The following is a 26396-nucleotide window of genomic DNA, read 5'->3' as shown; positions in this document are numbered from 1 at the left end:
GTAAGCAGGCAACTCATCTCCCTCCTTATGTGGGTTTTCTGAAGAATTCTGTTCAATAACACACAGCCAAGCTCTGGATCAGTTAATGATGGGAGTAAGAAAGAGAGAGAACAGCTTTTGACACAGGAAGCAAAGCCATGAGGAACTGAATTGGTAGAAGATGCTAGGGCAGAGTTTTGTTAATTTGCTTAAAGGCTCAGTGAGGTGACACATTTCCCATTTCTAAAGGGAATAACTCTCTTATATGTTGCCAGGTAAAGGTAAGAATCTGAATAGTTAAAATTTGTACACCTCTGACATTAGGTTATTTCTGTAGCTAAAAATCATAGGCTTTTGCTGCAGCAGTAGATGTCTATTGCCCTCTTACAGGTGAACTGTAAAGAAACCAAACTTTTGTGTGGAATGGTTTCTTTAAGGCATTGAAGTATAGTCTCATCTTAAAGAAGCCATGAGCCTGGACACACTGGTGCTGAGAGAGATTACCTTCCTACTTTGCTAACAGTTCTTCTCACATATTACAGTCTCAAATACAAGTCTTTGAATTCCCCTAAATAATTCTTACACAACATACACAAACAAGCAAAAAAACAAAAAAAAAAGGGACCTTTTCAAGGAAAATCAATTTATTTTTAAAAATATAGTTTCACTTCTTTGAAAATCTTTGCTAGACATTTGTTATTAGTTTTAGTTTTTACTGATGTGTTTTGTGTCTTAAAATTTCAGGCATCCACTACTTCTATATTTAGAAGCAAAGAACAAGCCCATGTTGTTAAGCTCTACTTATCTCTGTAACCAATCAACAAAATTGTATTTTAAGCACAGTGGTCATTTTAATGAATTACTTTTCAAATGCTGTGAAATATAGTTCCTCAGTTAATGTCTTAAAAAGTTGGATTTTCTGGCTTTGGGGAAAACTACTTAGCTATAACATTCTTTGTGTTTTTAAGCAAGATAATACATCAGTGTAAAACTATTCCAACTATTAAAAATTAAGAGCTGGGTGGGATCTAATTTACCATGTGTGAATAGTTCTGCAGAAGTACCTGCCTCTGTTTTCTGAATCATAACTGGGAAATATGGGTTTCTGGAAAAACTCCCAGAAGGGCATCCAGTAGAACTGCAGTATTCTGCTGAATTAGATATGAAGAAATAATAATAACAATAACAATAATAATGCATACTGCAAAATACGTTGAAACTGCAGAGATTTAATTTATGGATTAAATAATTTTATAAGCGTTTCATCTAAAAATATTTTTCCAGTTGTCTTATGTTAAGCTAAGTTGTTTAGCAACATATCAAAACATTTCCATGAAAAGATTACTATCTTTTTTTTAATTAATCCCATAGGCAGCTTTTGCAAATGTTTTTGTACTATAAATGATTACAGTGAGGCATTAAAGCACATTCAGAGAACAAAATTCCCCCTGTGTATCCTTCTTGCCCTTCAAGTTATGTTTTAATACCAACCTGATATGGAGTTTACAGAACTGTGTGGACTTGATCGGGGTACTATTACATCTATTTAGTACCAATCCCTGATGAAGTATTTCACATAATCTTTTCCAGTAAAAAATTAAATCTCTGATTTCTTGAGTTCTGCACAATCCGTGCTTTTCTATCTGTTAAAAGTGGCCATAGGGGAGCTATAGGACAGCAATGTTAAAACCACTGTAATACTTTCTTTCAGGAATTACAGCAGAAGTCATAGTGGTAGCCTCTTTTGATGAACTGCATAAAAGAGCTCAGGAGGCCAAGGGGAAGATTGTTGTCTACAACGAACCTTTCATCAGTTATGGTGAAACTGTGCAATACAGAGTACAGGGAGCAGTGGAAGCTGCTAAAGTTGGAGCAGTGGCATCCCTCATTAGATCTATTGCTTCTTTTTCTATTCACAGGTAAGCATTTTTCTCTTTTCTCCCTGTAACTCACATTTCAGCCCTTTAGTTCACGTCTTTTCTGGGCAGGCATTTTTGTTCTCTATGACTTAAACATTGCCAGTTATGAGTGGGTGTTTGGTTTTAAAACTATTGGCTTCACAATAGTTCTTTTCCCTGGTGCTTTGTCATTCTTTCAGAATGTTTTAATTTTTTTGTTACCGATCCAGATTTTGTATGATATTTGTTTTAAAGAACTTCCGGCATTCTTAAGGCTGCCCTAAATATTCTGACATCAACCAAAACCAAATGTCTTTCCTGGCAATATGTATCAGACTGTCAGTGATCATATGAATTGGTTATTCTGTATGTTTGACTAGAATGTAAGTGTACAGTTTTTAATGTATTGGTCATTTTCCTAGCATGAGGCTGACTTATACTAGATGAAGGAGTAGTCTGCTTTAAACTTAATTATTTGGAACACTTTAGCAGTAAGACTTGTAATTCTCATGCTGCTTTTAAAGTTTTTTACTTAAAAAAAAAAAAAAGTAAGTATTTTTAGATGTCTTAGTACCTTAGTTATCACATATAGCATTATGTTACTGAAACAATTTTTTTTTTAGTTTTGGGTTGGTAACAAAGTTATTTATTTATCTAGGAATTTTTTCCAACTCTGAAAGCTTACGCTTAAAATGCTTATCTATTGTGAAAAAGACTAGTTGAGGCATAGAGAGGAAATGGAGAATAGTCCATCCATAAAGTAAAAGGCTGATACATGCACACCATCCTTTAACATAGTATTTCTTACAATCTTACACAGTTATTGGCAAGCCTAATGCCTGCAGTGATCTTTGTGTAGTATCCTGCTGACTGTGGTGAGAGTTCTGGTCAGGAGGCCCAGACAGCAGAGCTGGACTGAGGACTGCAAACTGGACAGACCCATCTCCCTGCTCACCTTCCTGTGCCTGAGCAGGATTGTAAGGGGCTTAAAGTGATGCCAGATGCAAAGCTTGACTGCTTAAACTGTGGAGCTTTGTTAATAAAAGCACTTAACATAAGACAGCCTGGAAGACATGCAGTTTATACAAGAGATGCTGTATTTTGTAACATCATTCTTTCTTTGGCACATATGTGTTTAGAACAATACAGATCATTTATTCCTCTCTCTAGTTGCCTGGTAACTCTGTACCCACTGAGGAGTCATTGGCAGTAGCTAATCTGACCCCATATATGAGCCATATCACAACCTGGAATTGTATTCTGTTTAGATAACTCCATGGTTTCTTTATGATCTCTGCTTCTGTGTTTTCTTTCTGCAGAAGTCAAGGCTGGTAGGTGGAAAGGGTGATAACAGCTTTGGGTCTTTCTTGAGGCTGGAACTGGAAAGTGGCTGGGGCAGCACTTGGAGGCATTCTTGATTACACTATTTCACAGAGAACATGACTGGTCATATCTCAGCATTATGAGAAGTTGGCAAGCTTCATCATTTGAATGCTTCAGAGAGTCAGAAACCAGTAATACCAACTAACTGTCTTGGAACACATACAGAGCACAGCTCTGCTACCACTGTAGTTTCTTGGTAGCATTTTTATATGCTTGACCTGGTTTCAGCTGGGATAGAGATTGTTTTCTCTTAGTAGCTGGTGTAGTGCTGTGTTTTGGATTTAGTATGAGAATAATGTTGAAAACACACTAATGTTTTGGATGTTACTAAGTAGTGCTTACCCTAAGTCAAGGACCTTCCAGTGTCTCATGCTCTGCCAGTGAGGATCTGCACAAGAATTTGGGAGGGAGCACAGGCAGGACAGCTGACCCAAGGTGGCCAAAGGGATATTCCATACCACAGGGTGTTACATTCATTGTGAAAACTGGAGGGGATGGGTGGCTGGATGGGGCCAACCACTGCTTGGAGATGGGCTGGGCATTGTTCAGCAGGTGGTCAGCAATTACATTGTGCATCACTTGTTTTTCTTGGGCTTTATTTATTTGCTGTTGTTTATCTTGTGTTTTGTTTGGGTTTTTTAAATTACAATTATAATTTTTATTATAATTTTTTTCAACTATTTAACTATTCTTACCTCAAGCCATGACTTTTTGTACTTCTTTTTCTGAGTCTCCTTCTCATCGCACTTGGGGGTGTAGTGAGTAAGCAGTTGCATAGTGTTTAGTTTCCAGCTGGGGTTAAACCATGGAAATGTTACATATTCCCCTAAAGAAGCCAGCATTACCTGTTTAAAATGCTTTCTCAAATATAAAGCCCTTGATTTCAGATACTGTCCAAACTATTACTAGTGTATTTCTTGGTGTCAAACAAATGTGATGTTTACGATGTATTTTCTAATATTTAGAATTTTCTAACATAGTTCATAGTAATGAACAGATAGTACAGTCAGTCAGTCAGTCGTGGCTAGGCTTCACGAATGAAGATTTGAGAAGGGCTCTACCCACGCTTGCTACAAGCGCGCTGATGGCTAAAAAGGCCAATGCGAGATAGACAAGTCCGGTTGCAGAAGGCACAGCAGAAAGACTCCCCAGGTGATATCGACGAGACGCGATTCTTTCTGCGTTGTCTTTTCTCCTCGAGAGTGATCCTGCGTGTGTTCTCAAAAGCAGCAGCAGCGTTATAGATGGTGTGTCTCCAGGCCTCCCGATTGGAGGCCAGGGTAGACCAATGGTGGCGATCAATATGGCTAAGGATGAGGGATTGTTTCAGGCAGTCCTTGTATCTCCTCTTCGGGGCTCCTCTCTTGTGGCAGCCAGTGGCAAGTTCCCCATAGAGCACGATCTTAGGGAGGCGGTAGTCCTGCATCCTGGAGACGTGCCCTGCCCAGCGCAGCTGTGTTCTCAGCAGCATGGCCTCAATGCTCGTGACTGCTGCCTGTTCAAGGACAGACGTGTTGGTCACATAGTCAGTCCAGTGGATGTTTAGGATTGAACGGAGGCAGCGCTGATGGAAGCGTTCTAAGAGACTCAAGTGGTGGCGGTAAATGACCCATGATTCAGATCCATATAAAAGAGTAGACAGTACAACGGCTCTGTAAACGCTGATCTTTGTACTTTTCTTCAGGTGTTTGTTTTGCCACACTCTTTTATGGAGTTCACCAAAAGCTCTGTATGCCTTTGCTAACCTGTTGTCTATTTCTGCATCAATCTTACCGTCTGAGGAGATGATACTTCCCAGGTAATTAAACTGCTGGACTGATTTGAGCTCTGTTTCACCAATGGTGATATGGGGATGATGGGAGACTTCCTGAGGTGCAGACTGATATAAAAGGTCTGTTTTCTTCAAGCTGACTTCCAGTCCAAACAGCTCAGCAGCCTCTGCAAAGCAGGATGTTAGACGCTGCAGAGCTACTTCTGTGTGGGCAACGAGGGCGGCATCATCAGCGTAAAGCAGCTCATGGATAAGATAATTTAAGGTCTTAGTGTGGGCCTTCAGTCACCTTAGGTTGAATAGGCTCCCATCGGTACGGTATCGAATGTGAGATAGTACAATATGCTTCAAAAACAGTTTTAATGAAAAACTGTGTGTTTTAAAATACTCTTATTTGGTATCATCACAGAATATTGCAGTCTATAATGTGTTGATTTACTGAAAATCAGAAGATTATCTGTCCTGTCCTTAATTACGGTGCTGTGTAGAAGGGTTCATTTAAGAGTGGCTCTTTGTATGTTTTGTTTGCCAGGGTATCTATGGAAGTCAATTTAAAATGTAATGAAAAATTTAGAGATGAGAAACAGAGGTAGAGACTGAAGGTAGGCCTGTTTATTAGGTCTAGGTATGGGCATTACAGCTATTTCAAAATTAAGTGAAAAGAGAGGAGAAATAGATGCCAAATGTATGTTTATTTAGTAGTATTGAATCCGTAATTGACACTGGGAACTGAGGTGTCATTCCCAAAAGCAAATTCAAATTTAGACTTTACCAGGGAGCATTTTTTCATTAAATGTACTTTCTGTACTCTCTTCATTTACCTTTACTTAGGGTTTTTTTGGATGTGGAAGTGATTGATTTATATATTTTTTCCTATAATACAGAAGGTATTCAGGTCCAGCCCGTCCCTTCTGTTACTTGGTGATGACTAGATCTGTTTGTCTTGTTTTTAACAAATAGGTACTGTTGTAGGCAGGATGGATTTTCTTATCTCCATGCCTTCTTCTATGTTTTCTCTTAATCACCAGCTGTTTGTCTTCCTTGTCTGTCCTACCAGTGTGCTATGCTGGATGGGCTATGTGCTGGATGGGCTATGTGCTGGATGGGCTATGTGCTGGATGTGGTGCTTCTTATCAGTCTGTGTCTGGGGCACTGTTTGTCCAAGTTACTTGCCTTTTTGATTTGGCTGATGGGAAATAATGCATTGCTGCAGGGAGTGATGTGTTAGAAGGGTGAGAGATGAAAGGTAAAACATGAAAAGTTTCTAAATGTTGTGAAAAGTAAGTCTTGCATTCTTGCAGTTTGTATGCTGCGATTTTGTTGACTGGAGCTTTTACTTTGGCCTGTGTGTTTACATGTTCACCAATAATATGAATAAATGACAATGGGATTGTAGGGTTTTCTAAAACATCTTGGAAATGTTTTAACTATACTCCTTCTCACACTGCACTATCCTACTTTCATCAGGAAAATGAAAGGTGAAACATCACAACTTTTCCTGAACTGTATCAGCTTTGGTGGATTTTTTTGGGGAGGGTTTTTTGTTTGTTTGAGAGGGTTGGTTTGTTTGTTTTTCAAATATTTCAACCCTTTTGGACAGGGGACTGCTTATTTTTACTTACTTACTCTATTTGCTGGAACAGTGTAAGCCAATTTGTGTTGTGATTTCTAGGTGATCTTGCAATGTGAGTAATATTGATATGTTAAAACTAGGTACTTTCTAGTAGATTAACATCTTAGGCTTATTAGGGCTCATTATTAAAGCTTACTGACAAGACATAATTGATGAAATCACAATATGAATTAAATCACTGTTCTCTTGCTGGTAGCTTGATGGCTGTTCCATCTTTCAGAGATGGCAAGTGGCTGCCACATTTTCAAGGGCAAAAATTGTGAAGGGAATCTTTGACCAGTGATTATGTGACAGTTTATTTTTCTTTAAGGCGTGGTAGTATAGCTATGGAGTGAAGTGCCCTGGGGGCTCAGGCATCCCCACTCTGAATGAGGGTAAGAAGGGATGAACTTGATTATACTCTGGAAAACTTGTTGATGTGTTTGTATTAGGGTTCATGACACTCACTGGTGACAATGAAGGACTTGAAGTACTTGCTGTTGAGTTTCAAGGAGAAGATTAATTTATTTAGGGCAGCATTGCTAAGTGAATAAGAGATGAAATTAGCAACTGCATCCTTCTTGACGTGTGAAGGAATGACACTAGTTACATGGTTGGTATTGCGATGTTACGTGGCAGTTGTGTCTCATGGCATTGTCTGCCTCTTGTGTTAGAGTGAAATGATCCTCTTGCTACTTTATGGGTAGCATGTAAGAGTGGGGTTTTTTTACTTAGGAGAAGGTCACTGTAATTAGTATGTAATTTCATCTGGTTCCAATTCTTGGAAGGGTGGAAGGGCCATCTCCCACATAGACCAAGCTGCCCAAAGCCACATCCAACCTGGCCTTGAACACCCGCAGGGATGGGACACACACAACTTCTCTGGGCAACCTGTTCCAGTGCCTCACCATTCTCACAGTGAAGGATTTGTTCCTAATATCTAATCTAAACCTGATCTCCTTAATTTTGAAGACAGTTATATCTCTACACACCCTTGTAAAAAGTCTCTCTCCATCATTCTTGCAGGCTCCTTTTCCCAGTAATTTCCTGAAGCACTGGCAATTTGGTGGTGAAATATTTAAACATGGACATTAGGAGTTAAGAGTAACAGAACTATTTTAATGAAACTTCTCAAATAATATGTATTATTGTGATCAGTCAGCAGTATCCATGTTATTTGGCCTTCTGTAGAAATCTGAATACTTACTTTTTTGCTTTAATAGCTTGGCTGTGCTGAGATTAATAATCTTGTAGAAGTTAAAATAATTCATACACTTACTATTGTGTACAATAAACTGATGAGTGTTCCCAGTTTGTAGTGGATGTTTTTGCAATAAAAATAATCAATTTACAAGGCATGGTTAAAAAGGTGATTGTAATAAGCTAGCCTATTTCTTTTTTTTTTCCTAGCTGTACATTTTTTAAACATTTCATAAATAAAAAAGGTATCCTTCAGCTGTTGAAATGGTCCACTATTTATCCTGTGGTGAATGTACTCTTCTGAATTTGAAACTTTCAGTAAATCCTTCTATTTCTCAAGAACCATAGATTAGATAAAGTCGTAACACTGTGTCTTGTAATAAGAACTCCTTTAAGGGCTCTGGAAAGAAGCAAAACTGAGTGGTTTTTTTGAGAACTCAAAGAAAATTCCCAAGTATCCTCAGAGATAAATACCAAGACCCCATTTTTTTTTTTTTTTTTTTTAGTGCTGCAGAACAATCTCTTCAAAATACAAGAAATTCAATAGGCAACATATCACAAGATCAAAATAGACCAAGTAGCACTTTGACACAGTGTGGAGACTGTTAACAAGGACACATACTTGGTCAAGTTCTTTTCGTTTTGGGCTAAGTTCAGCATCTTATCTGAAATAAGTATTTTCCTTCACTTTCTCTTTCCTTCTTCTGGCTGCCGATGGCCAAGACACAACATCTGCTTGTGAAGCTCAAATAACTCTAATCAAAAGCTTTGTCTGGGTGAAATATGAATTCATGAATGCAGCAGTGCAACTCAAGATTTGTGGCTGAGGTTGCATAGATAACCATGTGCGTATGACACAATTAAGTGCAGGCATACCAGGGCTATGTTATCATCTCATGGAATGTATGTGAATTTGAAAACAATTGCTTTTCCATTATCCTAATTTTCCCTTTTTGTAACCTCACTTTGTTTATTTTTTTATATATAGTCATGTATGCCTTTTTGTATGTACACTGTTTTCCTTTGTATTCCTCACTGCTTTGTAAACAGTTCATTCCCTCCTCAATCTTGCTGGCAAGTACGTGAGTTAGGGTCAGGTGTTAGCGCAGTGAGTTCTTGCCACATCACCTCTTCCTAATGCTTGGTCTGCTGCCTTTGGTTTCAGACGTGAGAATTGCTTGCTAGGGACATCTTCCTCCTTTCCCTAAAATTCCATGTCTGTGGAAAGTAAGGGCTTATTCTCATCAGTAGTCACAGACACATTCAATTTCCTCTGCTCACTCTGCCATGTTTTCAGAATTCTGGGATGCTACAGTAGTTTTGGTAGGATTTCTTTTGCTTTTTTTTTTTTGTTTTTTGGTTAGTTGGTTTGAGGTTTTGTTTGTTTTGATTTTTTTAATAGCAAAGAGATGCATCTGACCTTTAAAATGGGTGTTCTGTCTTTGTATCCTTCAATCGTGTTATGAGCCCTGAAGGCTCCTTCTCCTCCTGTTCTGCTGCTCCTTCCACTATAAATGCCAGTATACCTAATTTTTTTCTACCATCTTGCACATCTTTCTTCTTGTGACCTGTTCTGCTGTCCATAGAGGGGAAGCAAGTGCTGTGCCCATGTGGGATTGTATTTCAGCTGGTAAGCACTGGCTAGGACTTGTGTGTGAGCATGAGAGCAGTCTGCTGTTAACTGGGGACTCAACATGACGTGACCTGAGCCCAGCCTACTCATGAGGTCAGGTCCCTGAGCATCTCTATTGCTCTGTGTGTGCAGGCTCTAGCAAAGCAGACTTGTATTCCCTTTCATGTGTCATAGGCTGGGAGTCATGCAGGTGAGACAGGTCACTTTGCCCTAGAAAGCCACCCCTGTTGGCCATTAAATGACCTGGACCATCAGCTGTTATTTTCAGCCAAAAAATCTTGACATATATGTAAATTTCTAAAGCTTGACCTACATGCTCAGATAATTTCAGGAGCCCTACAGCTAAGCACTTCATTTCTACTGCCTCCTTTCACTTTAATTACTTAATAAACAGAACAGTTGCTGTGAACAAGCAAGCCTATGGTAGTACAAAATAGTTTTGTCATTATTTTTTCAGTAACAGTACCGCTTGTAGCATGGCACTGGTCATCCATCCAGGTTACTGCTGAACTAAAAAAGAATCAGCTTTCCTCAGGCATTTGAGTTTAATTAAGATTGTTTGCTGTCTCTGCCTGTTGAAATTAAAAGAATGAAATTGGTTCATATGTACAAAGTGAAGTAGAAGTTTCTGAATAAACAGATTTTGTAAGTTTTTACTTAATTTCCCTCTTTTCACTCAATATTATTATGCTCCCTTTTATGATCTGCCTGTAGCACCCTGGTGACTACAAGATTTTCTGGGCTGCTGAAGCTGTGCAGCCTCAGTGGCATATTTGGCTATGCTCAGGGGCCAGCCTGTCTGATGGTCACAGGGTGTGCAGCTAGAGAGGAGCCGACACGTAACATCTCTGGCCGCTTGTAGAGGCTTAGTGTGTGTGAGCTGCCAGTGTCCTGGGTGCTTTTGAATTTTGGGCCCCCTCTTCAAGTGCCGTGTCAGTTCAGGAATTTGCGGTTACTCTGGCATTTGGCCTGTTAGCACATGTGGTATGTGAGTTGAACAGTTCTGTTCAGTCCTCTCAATTTTTTTCTTTGCTTCTAATTAAAGTAGCCTTGGGCTCTCAGGTCTGCAGGGGTAGGATGTATTTTAGTCTTATCTGTAAACCCGCTTCCTTGTTTTTTGGTTAATAAAATAAACTTGTGTCTTGTTCTCTTGGGATTAGGGAAAGTATTTTATTGGTTGTCCAAACCTTTTCCTCTTCTAATTGCAAATCATTTTTACATCTTTTGAAACAAAAATCCTGGTGTTGCAGTGGAGTTTTTACATCTGATGTTATAATTAAAGGGAAAACCACTTTTAAAAAAGTTTCATCAAAGAATTAGGTGCCAACAGCTGAGACTTAGCATGTGTTGAGCCTTGCTAGGTGCACTTGCTGAGAACATCTTCGGGTTTAGTTTCATCAGAAAGAGATATAACTCTGATAACTCTGGTGCTCAGAGACGGCTTGGTGATCAGGCAGCCAAGGGTTTTGGGAGGTTCACTTCAAAAGCCCATTATTTATTCAAACTAAAAGGCTAATATGGACATATCACATTAGACATTTAAGAAAGTCACATGACTTGTGTAATAATTTAAACTGTTTATGATGTAATTTCTGTACTGGTGGCCAGAGATATGCCCTCTGTGATATAATGATTTGCTTCATCAGTGCAGATTGTGGTTCTTGCTTATCTAATGGCAATTCCAAGAGGGAGTGAAGGGACAGAGACAAAGCTTTCTGTAAGTCAGGAAAGACAAACATATGGATGCTTACTGCATACCAGCCAAGTAAGTCTCCTTGATGCTGATGTGTACATTAAATAAAACATTATTATTATTACTATTATTATTGAAAATTTTTATAGATCTGGCTAAACCAGATTGCCTTTTTGTCAAGAAGAAGCACTGAAAAAGATGTATTTTGAAGGGAGAAAATTACTGTGTTAAGTTTCCAGAAATAATGTTTTTCAAAGGATGCCACCACTCTTGCTTCCAGGGAGTTAGCTCTTGTTGGAAGTACTGAAAGTAAAGAGTTTGCCAATATATGTGTGGATCTGATGCCTTAATTTATTTGATCAAGAAACTTTCTTTGCTTTTTACCATCTTTCAGTGAGATTGTTCCTAGTCTTATTGTGGCCTTGTGTTTTCAAGTGGGTTTTTTCCTCATCAGCACATGAGTTTTAAACGCAGGGGGAAGGGGCTGAATGTGTCTTTTGAAGAGTTACTTCCTTTCAGTGGGAAGAAGAATGCAGTTGTGGTCAAGGTAGTTTAGAACTGATCTCCGAGGGAATTGGAAAACTGATGAACTTATCTCTCCCCTGCTTGGTATTCTGCATGTTGACTTTTAATGCTGCAGAATTTTTACAAAAATAGTCTCTTTCTGAGTAGGCAGCATCTTCATCTGCTTTGCACAGGCTTGGGGAATGCACAAGGCATAAAGGCAGCAAGAACTTGGGTGACAATTGCGGAAATGTCACAGTAGTGCTGTAGCACAACTGAAGAAATCAGGAAGCATCACTGATTATTTGTGAACATTTTTCACTTAAGGGTTTAGTATAACAACAAGAGTTGATCGTAGGAAGCATCTCAATGAAAGACTGTCCTAAAGCAATACCCTGAGGCAATAGGATACAGCAGTATTGTCTCCTGATCTAGTAAGGGAGCAGAAAACAAGGATGAAACCCTTGTTTGTGGTGTAGAAAGAGGAAATAAGAGCAGAGCATGTTTTATAAGTGTCTGGGGAGCTTGTGGAAAGATTCTAGTTATATTTTATACCACTGTGCATGTTGTATTGCTATCCTTAGAGATCTGAATTTGTGGTGTGCTGTGGGATTTATTTTCTTACCCTGCACTTAGAGGCTTTCCCTCCAGGATGTCTGTATATGTTGTTGACTGACAACTAGTTAATTTTTACTTTGCTTCCTATGTTCCCTTAAGGCCAGCATGCCAGACTGAATTCTTCAGTGCAGTCTTTGTGCTCACTTTTGGGCAAATCCTATCTGTCAGCAAGAGAACTTAGATGTTGTTGGAAGAAATAGAACCTGTGTTTTAGGAGATGATCATGTCGTACAGTGGGTTCTTGCTCTTTGCTCAGTGATTAAGGAGTCATATTTCAGGTAGCGTCATAATAGTGAGAAATCTGTAGATGATGTTTCTTCAGTCCCAATCTCTCTTTGGCTTTTGCCAAACTTTTTGCCTCTTTTTGCTTTGAACTGCTTAATTCTGTGTTTTGCTTGGTTTTTTGGATTTTTTTTAATAGTAGACAGGGCTTGATGTGATATCTGAAACCTCTGGGTAATTTCATGCACCTGGCATACTTGTTTTCTCACGAAGTCAGTAAAATGCTGATGAGACTAACAAGTGCTTTCTCTATCTCCTCCTAGTTTTGACTTCTCCTGTTCAGGAATGCGTTCATGCAATTGTGAAGAGTTTCATCCATTTGGTGTATAGTAACGTAAGCAGTGTCCTGTAACTCTGGTAGAGACAGGCTAATAAAATCCTTGTTGATAGACTCTGTTATCCAGAAAGATGCTGTAAGGATAAGGGCTTTATTGAAATCTTAGCTTCCTCAACAATAGCTTTTCAAGGCTTTATCAATGTAGTATTCAAAAGTTTTTTCCTTCTCTTCTGGCCTAGCCACTCCCCTACCATTACTGAGTCATACATTTTGTTGGTGGCTAGATAGCCACCCGTGTCGTGGTTAACTCTGATCTTTTTAGGGCACCAGGAGCACCCACTGATAAGGTTTGCTGAGATTCTGGAGTTAGTAAGATTTAAAGGAGCAGTTTTATTCCGCCTTTGCATTACAGTTCATGTATATAAAGATGTTGAGTGTATAAAACAGCCAAGTCTTGTGTTTCTTGTACTGATCTTTAAGGAGTTACAGCTGTGCTTGCTCTTGGTTGAGCACTGGGAACTTCAGCAGTTTTCTGTGATTTCCTGTTTCTCCCTAATCAGCTCCAGCTTTCTTCTGTGCTGCCAACCCCTTCTGAGTCTGTATGAGTTGCTGTGCCTACGAAAGCCCTGTTAGCAAGTTCAGAACCCCCTGACATGATTGTAATGTCTTGATCCATCACTTGCAGGTTTGTTTTAATGTTTTTAAAATATTCAGTTTTCTTGATTACACTGACAACTGTCTCACTAGTATGTGGTGACCATAATTGTAGAGGATTGAAGGAAAACCTAACAACAAAAAGCTAGTGATTACAGAGAGGGATCTGAGTAATACAGGGCCAGTGAATTCTTTTCAAAATGTGTGTATTTATTTTCAGCTGCTGATAAGATCTGAGAAGTATGTGGACTATTATTTTGTTTCTCTGTAATTCTCCATATTTTTTCTGTATAAGTGCAGCACTTAGGACTTTATCTGGAGTGTTCATATCCAGAGCACATGAGCATGTGGCTCTGGGCAACTTAATGGAAAACATTTAATACTACCAGAATCGTCATGCCAGGATGGTACAGAATTGGTGTTTGGGGTGTCCTAGCCTAACATTCTTCTTTCTCATTAAAAAAAAAATAAAAAATAAAAGTAAACTCCATTCATTTGAAGTTACACTCAACAAGCAACTCACTTTTTTTTTTTTTTTTGGTCCAGGCAATGCTGAAACAGCTTGTACAAGGTCTACTGTATAGAATCAGCTGCATATCAAATTTTATTATTTTCATGACTTATAATTGGTTTTCCAGTTTGTATTTCCCACTGAATATTGTTTCTACTTCCTGTATTACTCAAGATACTTATTCTGTCTATTTGGTATTGTTCTTAATTGATGACATTACTAAGATTCATCTACAGATTACAGAACCATTGAATATATCAAAGTTTTATTTATGAAATATGTTGTATCTGGTCTAAAACATCTGAAGTATTGTTTTCAAGGTTCACTGCTCATTTCCAAAAGTGACCACAGGTTTATGTAGGGACTCTGTCTGGATTTGAGTGTTTCAGAATCTATCTCATGTATACAACACAATGTTTTATTTTGATATGTAACTTTTTACTTATGTCACGCAAAACAGGTAACCAAATATAGATGCAATTTTAAAATATATTTAACGTGCTACTTAACCATTAATATCCACAATCTCTCTGATTAACTCCTGATGCACGTAGAGGATTTGGAAATGCCAATATCTCATTTTGTTTTGCCTTATTTGCTTAAACATGTGATTAAATTTGTATTGTTTACTCCGACATATTATAGTTTCTCTTTATAAGAATACCTGCACTGTTTTTCAGGGGTAGGGGGCCTCTCAATTCTGCTGTTTCTTCCACTTCCCACAGTCTTGCTTGTGGCTTGCCCATATGGTAGGGTATTTCTGTGTTATTTCATTAAATGTTGTCTTCACATAGGATGGCCTCACTCTGCTGTGTTAGCTCTACTATGATATATGTCAGACATTTAAGTATGATTAACTAGACCTGTTTGTATGATGAAACCCCTTATTTATGGCACACAAATTTTTAGGAAGTCAGAGCCAATTATTCTACAGTTGTTTATAACCGTTTTCTAGATGTAGCCTAATGTTGATGGCCAACAGTAATAATGGCTCTTTTCTGTAGAAGCAGTCTTGTGCCTTGCAAATGAAACCATTTCAATTACTTAAATCCTTTTCTCCAGATTTCTTTTTCCCTTCAAATCCAATCAGTCACCTGTGCATCTCTTATTGTGTCCATCTTGTCGCATCAAATACTAATTCTTTGGTCTTGCCTGCAGGCTAGGGCTAAATGGTGAAAATCCCTCTCCTTCAGGTTTATTAAATGAGGGGTGCCAGCTCCTGTCTCTGCTCTGCCAGTGATGCCAGCTTTGATTATTTGCCTGTTGTCCTCTCCTTCAGGCATCTTACACTTTCTCTCATTTTGTTTCTATATTTAGGTGGATGGACAAACCTTAACCTGTAACTTTATTCTCTTCCAATATTCCTTTTTAAATCTGGCCTTTGATATTTATAGATTGTTCCCATTAGCTGGGTAGGTGACTAGTGTCTGTGACTTCTGCTAAATTGTTTCACCTTACCTTGATTTCCTGGTCACTGTTCACAGTACTTCTGCCTTGGCTGTCTCGTGTGAATACTGAAAATACTCTGGGAAACAGAGAGGGGTTGTCTTTTATGTACTTCTTTTAATTATTACTATTATTAAGCAGGATTAAGCTTTGACTGCAATATATGGCTTTTTAATCTATTGTGATTGCAAAAGAAGAACGTTTATTCTAAGAATAAGAAACAGAATATAACCATGTTATTTCTGTTTCTTATTTATATTTGGATTTCTTCACATTTGTTTGCTGGTGGCTGTGAAGCACACAGAAAAAGCCTCAACAAAAGATATTAAAACTATGTTCTGTTTAGCTCTGGAAAATCCAGATTGATTCTAGACATTTGTGCACCAGACAACAAAAGATACTTTTGTCAGACAAGGGAGAATAATCATATGAATCAACTAAAACCAGGGATTCTGAAGTTCCATTCTTTCCTCTGCTTTGTGTCCCTGTGGGATCTTGAGTAGCTCACAGTAATAACTCTCCCTGTTTGCAAGTAGTGGTAATATCTTTTGAATATTAATTTAGAATAACATTTATACATTGTTTACTGTAAAGAAGACAGCATTGAAAGTCAACTCTTCTAACCTGTGATTAAGTAGTCAATAGTAGGTTCTGCAAAAATTTGTCTGTACCAAAAACAATTGACAGTTGTATTATTATATAACAGTGGGAGACTACTGCTGGTAAATAATCCATTATGTAAACATAGGATTTCATTAGGAAATAAAATGTAGTGTGTTTGATTGTTAACTTCATCTAGATTGTGATTTCAGGTTGGCTAACTGGGATCTGTGGGAAATCTCTGTCAGGAGGTGAATGACAGAGAATATAGTTCGTTATCTTGGAATATCGTACTTTCAAATGTAAATGTTTAGAAATAATCAGTTGAATGTAACTCAAAGGATCTGTCTCACCATGAGACAGTTGATGCCACTGGAAAGAGCATGAAGGAGATGGAATTTCATAAAAATGCAAGGCTTTTTCTTAGTAACAGCTCTTTATCATCATGAAGAACATGAACTTTAGAAATAAGGTCCCAAGATTCAAATGTGATTTTTGGCAAAAGTCGGAGGTTTGGAAAGAGTGAATTCATGGGTGGGATGTAAGGACATTTGAGCTGTTCTGTAATCTGTGTATTGGATCATAGAATCACAGAATCAACAGGGTTGGGAAAGACCACTAAGATCATCAAGTGCAACCCTCAATCCAACACTGCTGTGGTTCCTAGACCATGGCACTGATGCCACATCCAGTCTCATCTTAAAAACCTCCAGGGACAGAGAATCCACCACTTTCCTGAGCAGCCCATTCCAATGCCTGATTACCCTCTCTGTCAAGAATTATTTCCTAATATCCAACCTAAAGCTCCCCTGGCAGAGCTTAAGACCATGCCCTCTTGTCGTACTGATAGTTGCTTGGGAGAAGAGACCAACCCCCACCTGGCTACAACCTCCTTTCAGGGAGTTGTAGAGAGTGATGAGGTCACCCCTGAGCCTCCTCTTCTCCAGGCTAAACAACCCCAGCTCCCTCAGCCTCTCCTCATAGGACTTGTGCTCAAGTCCCTTCACCAGCCTCGTTGCTCTTCTCTGGACCTGCTCCAGCACCTCAATGTCTTTCTTGAACTGAGGGGCCCAGAACTGCACACAGCACTTGAGGTGTGGCCTCACCAGTGCTGAGTACAGGGGAAGAATTGTGGGGGAGCACAGCTGGTTCTGGGGTCTCTGTAAGCTGAGACAACGAAGATGGAACATGTACACTTGGCAGAATGTCAGCCATGGACGGAGAGGACTGTGGCACAGAATGGATTTCCTGTGAAGAATGCTGACTCACTGTATTCAGACATGCGTGAATGTATGTCCAATGGTGAGTTATTTATGTTACTAACAAACCAATGGTGCTTATACATGTGTCACCTAAAACTGTATAGAACACAGCTGTAATAAAGGGTCCTGGTCCTGGTATCCCAAAGCTGTGTCGCTTCCACCTCTACCGCGACAAAGAATCACTTCCCTGGACCTGTTGCTTGCACCTCTTCAGGAGGACTGCGATCCTTCTTTGATGTGGGTCTGTGTCTCCCTCTGAGTATCTCTATCTGCAGCCTCTGAAGAAGGAAACAACAATTTTCAGGGCTGCCAGTTTGAGGCTCTGAGGAGGCTGCAGTTGCTGTTGGGAGACGTAGGGGCACCAGAAATTATGTGAAGGGACCAAGCAACTTGAGTACATGCTCTGTATCTCCAGAAAGGCCATTAGAGGGATCTATATTTGTGCTCAAGGCCAAAGAGCTTGAGAAGGGATTCAGCACTATCCAGAGGCAGGCAGAATCCCGGGCAGCTGGGTTTATCTGAGACACTATCTAAGGCTGTAACTCCACAAAACTATGTGGATTTTTTTCCCCCTCTTCCTTTATTTAGTTTATAATGCTGACAATCTAGGAAAACAGGAATGGTGTGCTGCAGCATCAGAGAGAATGCTAACATTTCAACCTTACCAGAAATGCAATGTGAATGGGCAGACCCATAAGAAAACTTTAGCAGAACTACTTGGAATAATAAGTGCAGCTGCAATTTATGTTTTTAGAAGTGTAACTGGTTTCAGTGCCTAAAATTAGGTTTCAGTCATGTAAATCTCTGTATGGTACTTCTCAGTGACAATCAGTGATGGATTCCTTTAACCCTTTCCTGTATAGAGTGGTACTTTTTTGGTCTGTAGATATTTCCATGTTACCTAATGGAATGGCTTAAGAGTTAGTGAAAAGATACCAGAATCCAGGCAATTAGGAGAAGATGACAAGGAATTGGAGAACACCATTGTGAACCATCAGACTTCTGGGTGATGCTTGTCTGTAAAAGTTTCCTGAGAAAGGAAAGTAGAATTTCATTCATTTCTCTAGATTTTCCCTCTTATAGTGTTTGAAGTTTTTATTGTAGTTTGGTTTTAGTCCAGTTATGTTTGTGGCAGAAAATCCAACTACAAATACACTGTTTTTTCTATCTCCACCTGAGTTTTCTGGGGGGTCACTAGAAAGGTTAACAGGGAGACATTAGAAGGGTTAACAAGGAGCAAAGCTTGTGAGCTCAAGTCTGACTGTCAGGGTTTCAGAAGGATGCTCCTAATCAGGTCTGTTTCCCCAAAATGGTTGGCAGATCATGAACTTCCAGGGAAGAAGGTGTTTTATCAGCATTTTTCCAGCACAGCTGCTCAACAGTTTCATAGCTCTGGCAGCAAGAAGCATTACTGTGTGATTTGCAGTGTATCCTGGGTCACATCAGGCATCAACTGTTCACTGCAGGTGAACAGTTTAGTGGTTAAGTCAGGGATCAAGCACTGTCCTGTTAAACCAGAAGTTTGTTAATGCTGGTATTAATCAGTGTATATCACAAGATTCACCTTCAGGTCAGTAGAACTTTATCTTCATGTAGATGAAACCATTAAAAGCCTACTTTGAGGCCTGGGTGTAAAAAGGCTTTGCAAGCTGCAGGTGATCTTTGGGCTGCACAATTGCTTTAAACTATGCAATAAATAGTTATGAACTGCACACATTCAGAGTTCTGTAGAATTCAGCATCTATTTATAGACAAACTATATTTGAAATAAGTACAATTTCCAGTGAAAAAGTAACTCCATTATGTTTACACAGAAGTGTAGTATACAGTATTTTACAGAAAGAAATTGTAGTTTGACAGCTGCAAGGTGATTTAGTCCGTGTATATTAGCTTGTAGAACACAATTCTGCTTTTAAAAATTATATGATGCATTTCTTTCTAAGTAGGTATAGTTTTTTTAACAGATTTTCTATTTATATTATTTATTAAGTTATATACATGGTCTCAGTGTTAACGTCTATCATTCACAATCAGTAAGATAATTTTCCTGCACAATATTCTTCGGGGGTTGTGTGTGTGGGGGGGGGAATAATTCCTAGCTAGCATTTCAACACTGGGGAGAAAATTCCCACTTTTTATTCTGTTACTGTCTTACAGTGTTGCACTAAGTGTATTGAGCCCTAAGGCTGTGGGGTGTGCACCAGTCCATGAATGCAGGTGACTCACTGCAGGCCTCTCCTCATGGAGGCTGCCTGAGCAGATGAGGGAGACCCTGGACAGATGGGTGAGGAGGAAGTGGGGAAGCCCATGGTCACCCTGACAATCCTCATCTCATGGAGCTACCAGAGGTGAGCTTGGAAAGTTCTGGCATTCTCATGGCTGTCACTTTTCAGGTAGTCTGGAATCTCATTGTGTCCCTAAATCCATGTCACCTCAACCACCACAATTCATTAGATCTGACTGACTGTGTGCATTTGAAAATAACCTTTTCCCTCCCCTTCAGCAAATGATGAAAGAATCAGCATATCTCCAAGATTAAATCAGAAGAGCACAAATGGTCAACATTAAGCAAAATAATATGACTATATAGTGTGCATTGAAGATCACAACAAACTTGATATCAAAACCAAAACACTGAGAAAGTGTTGCATTTTGTCAGCAATTTCTCCTTTCCTTTCAAGGAAAATTACTTGAATTCTTAAGGCTCAACTACTTTCTCAGAAAACCCCAACATTAATTTCCTCATGAAAACTACTCTATACTGGGTGTTCTTCCTGCATGCTCCCAAAGAAACCTGTAGCATGGGAGGATTCCCAGAACTTACTCAATCATTCTCTCAGCCAGGGTTTGCACTGGAAAGATTTTTTTTTTTTCCAACCCGACACTCTTTGTTTCCCAGTCAGTACACTAATTGCCAGGAAAGGAGCTGTTCAGAGGAAAGGCATACCTGTTGGGACATTTTTTATTTCATCTGATGTAGATTATGAAGCTTTTGGGACAATCTGCCAGAGTCAACAAATACAGCTGGGGAAAGAACACTCACACTTGGCATGACATTTTGCTGTGCTCAATGTTTAGTCCTAGTTTACAGGAGTTGTAATACTATAATAAGCTTTAAAAATGTATTCTGTTCCTAAAAAGAACTTTTCTATTTACAATGGATGTCAAGATCAAGAATGAAAAATTCCAGGTATCCTCTGTAACTTTGGAGTGACAGACAAGACTTACCTGAATTTTGAAAATAAAAGCATACCATTTATTGGAGAATGAGTTTATCAAATAAGTGTAATATACTATTAGATAGTTTTCTTATCACTTAGGCATTTACATTGCATTTTACATGCACAGGTGTCACTGTATAATGTGTGAACTAGATAACAGGCAAATACAATGATCAGGTGATGTTAAAACAGTTCCTTTCATGTGCCACTACTAAGATCTCTCAGTTGAGGGGAAAAATAAGTGATGACCCCATCTCTATTATTTTTACTAACATATTTTTTATTCTCTTTTTTACTTCAATGGCAGACGTATTGGTTTGGTTAATAAAACATCAAGAAGGTGTTTAATATTCTATAGAAATTAGATCTGTGGGAGTGAAAGAAGCATTTATGTAGTGAAAATGTTTTAGTGTTTCAGTTTTCTTCAGAAAACAGAGGGGCTTATCCAGACAGATGTCTTGCAGTGGCTTTTGGTTTGCTCATGGCTTGTGATTGAATCCAGTCAGGCCCTTCACTCTTTCTTCTCATATCCAGTTGGGTTTTAAAGCCTTCTCCCAACCCAACCTCTCCCCCACCCTCTTCTGTTGAGATTAGTGGAAGTGTTGCCACAGATTTTCAGTGGAAACAGTGCTATACTCACAAACTAATACAAGATGATTAGATTTTGCTATTTCCTCTCCTCTGTTTCACTTCTGTGATTTAATTCTTTGCAATCTAAGGTGATAATAACTATCTTATTCTACTGTGTTTTTTTACTTTTAAAAACTCTTCTCTTTTATCCATTCATGTAGTTGCCTTTGGTACTAAGATACTGTTCTGTGTCCTGCTGTCTTCAGAGACTATGCTTCCCCTCTGTCACTCCCATTCATATCTTACGTTTTTTTTTTCTAGACTGTCTTTGTGTTTCCTGTTGGTGCTCAAATCTTACTTTTAACGCTTTGAAAATGTATCTCCATGAGGCTTTGTTTGCATCACCCCACCCTATTGAACGGAAAATGTATTCCTAAATGCATTTAAGATAAGTTTGTAGTTTAGTTTTTTAGGGAGGACAGTGTCCAAAGAGCTTACTGCTCTGTGTGGTGTGTGGCATGGAGAAGGAACGAAAGAAGAAAAGTACCATCCACAGAAAAGCACCCCCTCTTCTGTGAGTTTGAGACTTTCTCCTGCCTCCCTTCAGACCTTGCTCCCCTTCACCTCTGGTCAGCTGATTAAAAGGGAGAAGTTTTTTTACTGGTGGTAAGACCAGTGTCCTCCATCCCTACCCTTTTCTTTCAGCTCACTGGCTGTTGACTGCATGTTACTCTTTACCAGCACCATGTTTTGAAAGGAGGAAGAACCTCCCTGTATTGGGCCATGATATATTATATTCAGTGTCAGAGGAGACACACATTTCTGGTGACTTAATTTGTATGCCTCTATGTGTGAGAGCTCGACCTTCTCTGCTACTTCCTGTCTACAATGAATCAGAGACTTGGAAGCACTGATATGGTGATTGATCCTACCTTGAAAATTCTGATGGCTCTTCACACCTTTTTGTACCTGATAATTTTAATTTAAGAATTGATTATCAATAATAAAAGCATCATTAAATGGAGGAGGTATAAAGGCCAGGTTAGTATTCTAGACAGCTAGCTGATACTTAGTTTGCTTTTGTATTGCTAGCCCTGTGATGCCTCTTTGTCTGATTTACTGCTTTCCAAATGAAGAGAATGGAAGGTTTTGTTGTTTTGGTTTTTGATTGTTTGTTTGGATTTATTTATATCCTTCGTGTAGGTATAAAATACAACATCTGTTCTCTGTGAGGTTTTTTTTAAGTTTTTCTTTTGTGCTCACTAGTCTCTGGTGACAGAGGGGTGTCAGTGAAGATTTAAATAAGACTCTGGCTCAAGTCTGGGAAGCCAGTTGAACAAAAAAATAAAAAAAAGCCCATGAAGCAAGAAGCCTTGCAGCTGCTGGCAATTAGGATTGTCTTTGGTGTTCCCTTCAGGAGCCCTCTGCTAACATACCTATGGTAGCATGGAGCAGGCAGCTGCATTCTCTCAAGGCAGGGATGTAAATACAGGAGGACAGAGCTTGGCGGTTCATACCGAGCAGAAGGAGGCCAAACAGGTGTATGAATTAAATAGTTCCCTCAAGATGTTGTCGGCTGCTGGAGAGTCATCCTCCAGTCTGTAAGATCCAACAAGTTTCTTTTTCAGTTGGAAAGCATATGATGCAAGCTTCCATTTCCTATAGACCCATGGAAAGCTGTGTGCGGACTTTTCTACTTTCCCAGCATTTGGATAGTCCTGGGAATTCATTGCATTTTCTTAATTTGATCATTTTACCATTCACAGTTGTTTTCTGCTTCTTGTTTGAAAACTCATATCTAATTCATGCTCTTTTTAAAAAATTCTACACTTACCATAGAATTCCCCTGGTGCTTGTGGCACTGAATATGATAATGGAATACAAACATATACGTGTTAGTTGCATTCTGTAACCTAGGACATATGTAATTACAGCAAAGCTATTATGCTTGCTTGGTAAAGCCTATTTTTAATGAGTGCCTAGTACTGATTAAATGCAGTACTTTTTGAATGTTAATTTAAATGGAGTCCATGTGGTAACAGAGTAATGTGCACTTTTTCAAAGGGAATTTTCCTTGGTAATGCTGGTGGTTTCTGGAGCCTCTCTTACACTTCGCTGTACTTGCGCAGATGCTACATCAATTAAAGATTGGTACAATCTGGTAATCTGGAAGATGGCTTGATTCCAAATACTCTAATACTAAATACTCTAACTTTGGTAGCAGACTGTTGTATTATTAATTCCATATTTGTATTGTATTTTTACTCCTTAGTTTCTTGAAATTTTCTGTGCACATTCCTATTTGGTTTTCAATTTAACAGTCTTGTTGTCATTTCAACTTCAACATAAACCAGCAAATCAAATCCTAAAAAGACAATATAAGAAGCAAACAAAGCAAGAGAGTCTTGGGACAAATGATGACAGAAATGCAAAATTAGGCTGAATTTATTTCTTTTATATTTTGCCAAGTGGCTGTAAATAGGGAATAGTCTTGATTTTATTTGTATAGACCTAATACTTCTAAGATTAACAATACTTTTGACATTTGACTAATTGCAATTACAGTTTGGCTTCTCTATACAGATAATTTTGAGAATCTTGAAAGAACATACACAGTTCGAGTGCACACAAGGACAAGTTTTGTTTTGTGAGGACTTTATGATGCTTGAAAAAGGGATTTACTTGACTAGAGTTCAGGCCTTGCCACGCTGCTCTTGATGCAGAGAAAGTTACCAGAGGCACTCATGAATACCATACACTCCATTGCTGAGCATGAAAGCAAAATGTATAATTTCCCTTCCGTTTTGCTCCAGTGTGTTTTTTCACTCACTTTAAAAGTGTAAAGCTTTGTATATGGGGGGATTTTTTGTGATATGTAGAATATGCAAGTGAAAAAACAAAAGCAAAGTATGAGGAGGGTGTGAGCCTATTACCGAGAGTTGAGGCTGTGATCTTGCTATGGGTATAGCTGGTGATTAATATCATATGGAAACCGTAATCATGGTTTCATTCAGGAATGTATTTTATGATTTAAGTCAATAATAACAAACTAGCTGATCTGATATGAACTCTTCGTTTACATGTGGTTCGTACAGTGAATATTGCATAGGTCCTGTAGAAAATAGGTGGTCACCTATGTAATTAGTCTTGCAATGTGTTTTGTTTGACTGAGTAAACTAAAGACACTTAGACAACATTCATTTTGTATTTCCCAACCTTAGATTGCTTGCTGAGGTTGATGTGGAGAATGGTGCATTGAGGGGGTGTGTATACACATTATGGCTAAAGTAGGTCTTTGTAAAATTTTGTATAATCAAGTTTTGGTTGTTTGTTTTTGTTTTTGTTTCCTTTTAGACATGGTAGAGTTCTTGTAGTGTCGTGCTTACTTCTCTCTTAAGGAGATTGCTATCTTTGCCAGAGGCTTCAACTTGAGATGTATTTTCCATCAGAGTATCCAGTTTAGCTTGAAGCACTGGTTCTTACACAGATTATTTTTCCCTGGGCATTTTAGCTTATCTTAGAGATAAAGGTTGGAAGTGCAGGAACAAAGTAAAGAAGCTTGCAAGGTCAGCTACCACAGTAATAAGACTTAGAATTGACCTGACACCAGCAACACATCTTTTCATTTACATTTTTTAGTTTCTCCACATTTGATTGTTTTACCCAGAAGAGAAACTGTCTCCTGATTTTTTTTATTCTTCTTTTGTGCTCTCCTGTAAGATAGAAACCACATTTGTTCCTTACTAGTCATTTGACAAGCACTTCTAACAGAAAAAATGCCTTTTTTTTTTTTTAGAGCCTTTCCTCTGACTTGTTATTCATACCATGATATTTCTCTTAAATCCTTTCTGAGATGTGAAATCCAGGGTGTTTTCAAAAGCAAAATTCATTCACTTTATTTGTCTGAATCTTGTCAGCTGTTGAACAAGAATGTCAGTACCAAATGACAATGAAGGTGCACCTTGTTTGCCTGTAGGTACCAATGTTGTAAAGTTGAATGCTGGTTTCAAGTAGGGTTGCTTTATGATCTCTCTAGCTGGTCTTATGTGATGCTTTGCTTTCTTTTCCTTTTCAAGGGATAGAGAATGGTAGATGCAAAAGGTTTGGTTTTGTGGTTTTTTTTTTAGTAAAATCCCTTTTCTTTAGAAATAGTAGTCAAAAAGTCATGTTTATTCAGACTCAATGAAAAATATCTTCCTCGCCCCCAGTACAAAAATTCTTTCTCCTGAACTACGTCCTCTTTACCCTATTTTGAGCCAAACTCAGGAATGCTTCTCTCCATCTGTTACAGAGTCTGCAAGTAATTTCTATTTTGTTTAGTTAATTCTTGCTCAGGTCTTGCCATATGGTCAGTAGCCTTTCCAGTTCTTGGTTATATCTGCATAAAAGGGCTTTCATTTGCTTTTTTTTTTTTTTTTAAATGTACTCTTTGACACTTTAGTAAGCAATTTATTATGTAGATGTTATACTTAATACACGGCATATTTTACATGCATGTAAACTTTAATCAGGTGCTTCCCAGGATTCTTAGTGCCTGCCACAAATGTTTTCTATGTCAGTTTATCCTGTAGCATTAGGAACATACTGTGTTACTGCTTTGTGCCTTTGTACTGATAATGCTTAGGTCCATTTCCCTTTTTGTAGCAATCATTTGGACACTCATCCATTCCCTTCAGGTCCTGGTATCATCTGAACAGTTGCTGGCTCTGCCTGCCTGTGACAGTATATCTTAATTTTGGTAGTTGGGTTTACCCTTTGTAAGCTTGGCAAAATAGTAGTTGGAGCATAAGAATGGCGCTAGCACGTGACTTTCAGGTTTATTTTTTGGCTATCTGGGTAAGTTTTGTACCTGCAAGCGTTCATTCACTTGGCGTGTGTAAGCATGTGTGAATCTCAGCGGGTTGGCAGAAGCTTTATTTACAGGTGGGGTGGAGTGCTGGGATTGAGCATCTCAAAGAAATGTAGTTGCTGCTTATATTGGAGAAACAAATACAGTTTTAGGGGCTTCTTTTGTTGAGCATCTGGGAAATAACAAGGACAGTGAAATTAGGGATAAAACTTGAATTACTGCAATTCAGAGTTCACACCACATTCGTACTAGGACATAATCTTACCAGAAGACACAGGTGAATGGATTCATTTAAAATGAGCAGAAAGAAAAAAAAGGAATTTCTACTCAATTGTTGAACATAGGGGTTATTTTGAAAATTAATACACAAAATTGTCATCTCTCTTCTTTTTTTTTCCCCCAGTATGTTGTTTATTTTACATTGTTTGGAAAG

General features: G+C 38.6%; 1 protein-coding gene across 2 annotated transcripts in view; it reads left to right on the top strand.

Annotated features, from left to right (window-relative positions):
• The window catches only part of CPQ (carboxypeptidase Q), a 146691-nt gene that overhangs the window by 28771 nt on the left and 91524 nt on the right, over positions 1 to 26396 (top strand). For both annotated transcript variants that reach the window (XM_050322765.1, XM_050322759.1), the window contains exon 3: positions 1691 to 1898. In XM_050322765.1, coding sequence (XP_050178722.1) covers positions 1691 to 1898 — 208 coding nt within the window. The remainder of the gene's footprint in view (positions 1 to 1690; positions 1899 to 26396) is intronic.

Source organism: Myiozetetes cayanensis, unplaced genomic scaffold (genome assembly GCF_022539395.1).
Source record: "Myiozetetes cayanensis isolate MyiCay16 unplaced genomic scaffold, myiCay2020 scf1, whole genome shotgun sequence".
NCBI lineage: Eukaryota > Metazoa > Chordata > Aves > Passeriformes > Tyrannidae > Myiozetetes > Myiozetetes cayanensis.
The sequence above is the reverse complement of the archived record's forward strand: the minus strand, read 5'-3'. Positions and strand labels throughout refer to the sequence as shown.